The sequence below is a fragment of the Hippocampus comes genome, unplaced genomic scaffold (assembly GCF_001891065.2).
Source record: "Hippocampus comes isolate QL1 unplaced genomic scaffold, H_comes_QL1_v1.1 scaffold22, whole genome shotgun sequence".
Lineage (NCBI taxonomy): Eukaryota > Metazoa > Chordata > Actinopteri > Syngnathiformes > Syngnathidae > Hippocampus > Hippocampus comes.
The window spans coordinates 6,467,960-6,474,210 of record NW_017806175.1 but is presented as its reverse complement, the minus strand read 5'-3'; the positions used below and the strand labels follow the sequence as shown (position 1 = coordinate 6,474,210).

Here is a 6,251-nt window from a genome sequence, read left to right as displayed (position 1 = left end):
GACCCGCTCTTTTTCAAGACTCAAGTTTGAAAAAACTTTGAACACCAAATTAAATTTTATACAGAAAATCATGACAGTACATCTGAAACAAATGATTCTAACAATATATTTGAGAGAAAAAGCATGTTATTTTGCCTTAATATCTTAATATCTGAACATTTAAATATGTAAACTAAAGTGCAATCACATTTGTAAATGAATGGCTTCTGGTTTTTGAAATGTAAATGTAAAAGTAAATCATAACTTCTCCTCAGCTGCCGGTTAACCTGGCCGATCTTCGACCCACTTTTCTCCAGATTGTCGCTACGTTTCTCCATTTTCTGTTATCTCTTCTATTATTTTCTTCTCTTTTCTTTCTTACCACTATTTTTTATTTTTCTTCTTCTTGCTACCACTATTTTTATTTTTATTCTTCGTGACAGGCGTTCGCTTTGGCCTGGGGAGTCAAGTTCAGCATTCGCTTCAACGATCTCTGGCGCCATCTTGCGTCGTGAATGGGTATAATGTCTAGACCCCGAATATAAGACGACCCCCACTTTTTCGGTCTTATTTCAATGCAAAAAACACCGTCTTATATTCGGGCCAATACGGTATTCTTCTTTTTAGGCTTCACAGGCAGCAAGCCCTCTACTCCCCGGAGCAGTTCCTCCCACGCATGGATGGCGTGCCGCTGGAGTACGACAAGTTGACGCTGGACCTCTTCATGCTGGGCTATTTCCACATCCTGGAGTTGGACCTGCCGGTGGACGAGCGCAAGATGAGGCACCTGCTGTGCTTCGAGGTCTTCGACCACGTCGGCAGCTTCCCCTGGGAGCTGGTGCGCGACTTCCACAAAGCCGTCCTCCAGGACATTGCGGCCGGCGACCGCGAATGGAAGGACGGCTTCGAGGACCTGAAGCTCAAGTTTTTCGGCGGGGCGACAGCCGGGCGTGAGCGGGTCACTGCCGAGGCAGAGGCGGAGACAGAGGCCGAGACACATCAGCTTCCAGAGATTCGGCCGCTCCCCAAAGTCATCGTGCAGACACCCACGCCGGATGAGGGCTCGCTCTATGTCGGGACCGACATCTCCTGTTTCAGCAATGAGGAAATATGCCAATACATCGACCGCAGCTTTGCCTTTTGGAAGGAAAAGGAGGCGGAAATTTTTGATTTTGAATAGTTGCTCCGGTTTTCATCAGTGATGCAATGCATTTTATCTCGAACGGTTTCTTTTTTGGAGCGCTCATTCTCTCTGAGCACTCCTCTCCCTAACGCGTTCAAACTCATTTAATTTGGAATTGCTTACAGATGCCACCAGATAGCGCCAAATTCATTTCTTTTACATTAAATATGGCTTTGCCCTCAAGGATCAATGAGTTGGCAAACATGCAAATGCCCGGCCACAAATACACTGGGGCTGATCGTAATACCTTTTAGAACACATGTGTCAAAGTCAAGGCCCGGGGGCCAGATCTGGCCCGCCACATCATTTTATGCGGCCCGCAAGAGCAAATCAAGCATGTCAAGTTCCATGATGCTTGCTAAAGTCTGAACCAAAATTTCAAATTGTCATATGTAATCCGCAATAACAGTCATTTGTCTTGACTTCTGATTTTAAAACTAGTTACTCATCAATTTGTTGTGCGCTGTGTATGTAATATGTGGAGGTGATCAAACATTTAGATGGTTTCCCAAAATTCATAATGGCCCTCCAAGGGAAACCATAACGACAATGTGGCCCGCGACAATAATGAGTTTGACACCACTGTTTTAAAAGGTTTTAGATGTCTATATTGCAACATAAACTCTTGCTAATGAGCCCGACCTAGAAGCTACTGTGCTCATACTGAATTTAGCAGTTTGTTTTTCATGGTGAGAGGCAATAAATGATCAAATGTGCACATGAGCAAAGCCGGGCCATCGCTTGTCTTTTAGGTCATTTGAGCTTGCCCTGCAATGTGTCCGCGTGTGTGTATTGGTGTGTGTGACAGCAGCTGCACGTTGTTTGGAATCTGACTTCAGCCCTTGGCGTCACTTGTCAGTCTCAGCCCAAAATAACCCAAAGGCAGCACGACGCGAGGCTGCCAGCGTCCCGGTGACTGGACACAACGTTCACCTTCTCTCATGCTGATTTGCAAACAAAAAGCGCTATCGTAGGATGAGTCGCCCCGGTGAGTCTGATTACATTTTATGACGAGGAAACTTGCTTTTTCACGCACATTGAGGCCTTAGTTTTAGTTTTCTTTGGTGTTGTTGACATAACCACGTGGAGCCGTATATCGGGGAGCTACAAGTTTGGAGGAGTTATATATATTTCAAGTGGGTTCATTTGAAATATTTAAGGTAAACCCCGATCGTGAGGATACTTTTGAGACCCATAAAATACCATGAAAGTTATTTTTAGTAAGTATTTTGCATGTTCTCACTCGTGTTGATAAGAAATAGGAGACATCACTTTGAGGCAAGCATGTCAAGTTCCATGATGCTTGCTAAAGTCTGAACCAAAATTTCAAATTGTCATATGTAATCCGCAATAACAGTCATTTGTCTTGACTTCTGATTTTAAAACTAGTTACTCATCAATTTGTTGTGCGCTGTGTATGTAATATGTGGAGGTGATCAAACATTTAGATGGTTTCCCAAAATTCATAATGGCCCTCCAAGGGAAACCATAACGACAATGTGGCCCGCGACAATAATGAGTTTGACACCACTGTTTTAAAAGGTTTTAGATGTCTATATTGCAACATAAACTCTTGCTAATGAGCCCGACCTAGAAGCTACTGTGCTCATACTGAATTTAGCAGTTTGTTTTTCATGGTGAGAGGCAATAAATGATCAAATGTGCACATGAGCAAAGCCGGGCCATCGCTTGTCTTTTAGGTCATTTGAGCTTGCCCTGCAATGTGTCCGCGTGTGTGGATTGGTGTGTGTGACAGCAGCTGCACGTTGTTTGGAATCTGACTTCAGCCCTTGGCGTCACTTGTCAGTCTCAGCCCAAAATAACCCAAAGGCAGCACGACGCGAGGCTGCCAGCGTCCCGGTGACTGGACACAACGTTCACCTTCTCTCATGCTGATTTGCAAACAAAAAGCGCTATCGTAGGATGAGTCGCCCCGGTGAGTCTGATTACATTTTATGACGAGGAAACTTGCTTTTTCACGCACATTGAGGCCTTAGTTTTAGTTTTCTTTGGTGTTGTTGACATAACCACGTGGAGCCGTATGTCGGGGAGATACAAGTTTGGAGTAGTTCCTCAAGTGGGTTCATTTGAAATATTTATGGTAAATCCCGATCGTGAGGATACTTTTGAGATCTATAAAATACCATGAAAGTTATTTTTAATAAGTATTTTGCATGTTCTCACTCGTGTTGATAAGAAATAGGAGACATCACTTTGAGGAAACTGACAGAAGACTGTAGCTTGCACAATACTATAAAATTGGCAAAAGCCTGCTTGCTACAAGTTGTTTTTCGCTCCCAGTTGAAGCTTACCGTAACCATGAGAACCAAACCAAGTGTATTAAAACCCCAAAATGTTCAACCAAACCATATAATTTAAGATAAGATAATATAAGATAACTTTTATTTGTCCCACACTAATAATAATTTAAGAACAACACTCTGCTAGCTTAATGCTAACATAATGCAACATGCCATCGAGAGCTAACGCAAATTAGCATAGATGCTACGTTAATTGTAACCTTTCTAACATAATGGTTTACTTTGCCTTTCAGGTGAATGACTTGGTTCGGCCGTGAGTTCCCTCTTCTTCTTGATTTATTTCCTCGCCGTTGAGAATGGTGCGCAACGTGGACGACCTTGACTTCTGCCTGCCGTCGCACCCGCAGACCATACTGGAGGGCCTTCGCACTCTGTGCTCTCAGCCCAAGATGGTGGACGTGACGCTGAGCGCCGGGGGCCGTGACTTCCCGTGCCACCGCGGGGTCCTGGCCCTCTGCAGCGCCTACTTCGGAAGCATGTTCTCGGGTGACTTCGTCGAGAGCATCGCGGCCCGTGTGGAGCTCCAAGAAGTCGACCCGGATATACTGGGCTGTCTGCTGGACTTCGCCTACACGGGCAAGCTGACCATCAACCAGAGCAACGTGGAGGGTCTGATCCGCACTTCCAGCCGACTGCAGTTCCAGACGGTCCGCGCTGTGTGCACGCGCTACCTCCAGCATCAGATCGACGCTACCAATTGCCTGGGCATCCTGGAGTTCGGCGAGATCCACGGTTGCCCTGAGGTGGTGGCCAAGGCGCGGGCCTTCCTCTTAGAGAACTTTGAGGCCATCCAGATGAGCGAGGAGTTCTTACTCCAGGAGAAAGACCGCCTGGTCTCCTGCCTGAGCCACGACGGCCTGCAGATCCGATGCGAGCGTACCCGCGTGGAGGCCGTGCTCAGGTGGGTCGGGCACTGGAAGGAGCCACGTTTGGCCCATATGCCGGAGCTTCTGGGCCGGTGCAGACTGGAGCTGCTCGATCGGGATTACCTGAGGGGGACGCTGATGCAGGACCCTCTGGTGCAATCCTCGGACGGCTGCAGGGAGGCGTTGGAGAAGGTCCACATGGAGGTTCGGACAATTTAACCCTTTCATGCACCCTGTAACCTGATAACACGATAAGCTGTCCACTGTCGTAACCGCTGTCCCTGAAAGGGTTAAATCAGGGGTGTCAAACTCATTTTTTTCACTGGTCACATTACAATTACCGTTTCCCTTGAAGGTCCGTGATGACTGAAACTGTATAAAGAAGTCAAAAATAACGTTTTATTCATTTATTGTTCAAGTAACTGTCGCGTGGAGGCCGTGCTCAGGTGGGTCGGGCACTGGAAGGAGCCACGTTTGGCCCATATGCCGGAGCTTCTGGGCCGGTGCAGACTGGAGCTGCTCGATCGGGATTACCTGAGGGGGACGCTGATGCAGGACCCTCTGGTGCAATCCTCGGACGGCTGCAGGGAGGCGTTGGAGAAGGTCCACATGGAGGTTCGGACAATTTAACCCTTTCATGCACCCTGTAACCTGATAACACGATAAGCTGTCCACTGTCGTAACCGCTGTCCCTGAAAGGGTTAAATCAGGGGTGTCAAACTCATTTTTTTCACTGGTCACATTACAATTACCGTTTCCCTTGAAGGTCCGTGATGACTGAAACTGTATAAAGAAGTCAAAAATAACGTTTTATTCATTTATTGTTCAAGTAACTGTAATGAGGGGTTTGCTAACAAGAAAATGCTTACAATACTTCACTGATTCATTACATATGAAAATTTGAAATTTTGGTGCATATTTTAGCAGGCATCGTGGAAGTTATCATCTTTGATTTGCTTATGCGGCCGACTTAAAATGATGTGGCGGGCCACATCTGGCCCCCGGGCCTTGAGTTTGACACGTGTGTGTTAAGTTAAATCAGGGGTGTCAAACTTATTTTTGTCGCGGGCCACATTACAATTACCGTTTCCCTTGAAGGGCCGTGATGACTGAAACTATGTAAAGAAGTCAAAAATAACATTTTATTCATTTATTCTTCAAGTAACTGTAATGAGGGTTTTGGTAACAAGAAAATGCTTACAATACGTCACTGATTCATTACATATGAAAATTTGAAATTTTAGCAGGCATCGTGGAAGTTGTCATCTTTGATTTGCTTATGCGGGCGACTCCTGGATGACGACTCCGACGACGATTCGGACGACGAGGATGGCGAGCGAGCGAGAGCGAGAGAGCGCAGAGCTCAGCCCAGGAACTGCGCCTTTTACAACACCAAGACAAGTACGAGCACTCCTTAAGGACTCAAATAAATCCCTCGTCTCAATTTGAGGCTGTTTACCGTTTTTTTCTGGTGACTTTCAAAGCTACTTTGTGTGTCCCTGTACTATAGTCCAAACTCCAAATGTTTTTTTTTTTTTTTTTAAATTTCACTTCCTGAGACATTTGTCCATGTATGCTCTGTTTATGCGTTTTAAGAATGGCTTTCCATCTTTTAAGGCTACTTTCTGTCACTTGTGGCGACTTTCGATAAATTTGAGGCTACTTTCCCTCCTTTGCGGCTCTACGTCCCAATACTTTAGCCCAAATTCCCATTTTTTTTCCCCTTTTAACTTCCTGGCCCTTTCCCAAATCTTTTGCTGAAACTCAATATATTTTGTCTCCCAAATTAATTTGCCCACGTTTGTTGTCTTTCCAGAACAGTGGCATGAGCTCCCGAATTTCCCCAACCCCAACAAATGGGGCTTTTCTATGGTGTCGCTGAATAATGACGTCTACGTCACA

The 6,251-nt window shown here is 45.7% G+C and overlaps 2 protein-coding genes across 4 annotated transcripts in view; both read left to right on the top strand.

The window, feature by feature from the left end:
• The window catches only part of espnla (espin like a), a 13,211-nt gene extending 12,012 nt beyond the window's left edge, over nt 1-1,199 (top strand). Inside the window, exon 12 of the mRNA XM_019896481.1 lies at nt 524-1,199. Within this exon, the coding sequence (XP_019752040.1) occupies nt 524-1,159 (636 nt within the window). The 3' untranslated portion in view covers nt 1,160-1,199. The remainder of the gene's footprint in view (nt 1-523) is intronic.
• A 477-nt stretch (nt 1,200-1,676) lies between these two features.
• Nucleotides 1,677-6,251, top strand: part of klhl30 (kelch-like family member 30) — a 9,807-nt gene continuing 5,232 nt past the window's right edge. Inside the window, exons 1-3 of one of the 3 annotated variants that reach the window (XM_019897191.1) lie at nt 2,901-3,098; nt 3,717-3,736; nt 3,831-4,553. In XM_019897191.1, the coding sequence (XP_019752750.1) occupies nt 3,873-4,553 (681 nt within the window). In that variant the 5' untranslated portion in view covers nt 2,901-3,098; nt 3,717-3,736; nt 3,831-3,872. Of the gene's footprint in view, nt 2,151-2,900; nt 3,099-3,716; nt 4,554-6,251 lie in introns of those variants that run through there. The other 2 variants (XM_019897190.1, XM_019897189.1) reach the window with 2 other exon arrangements.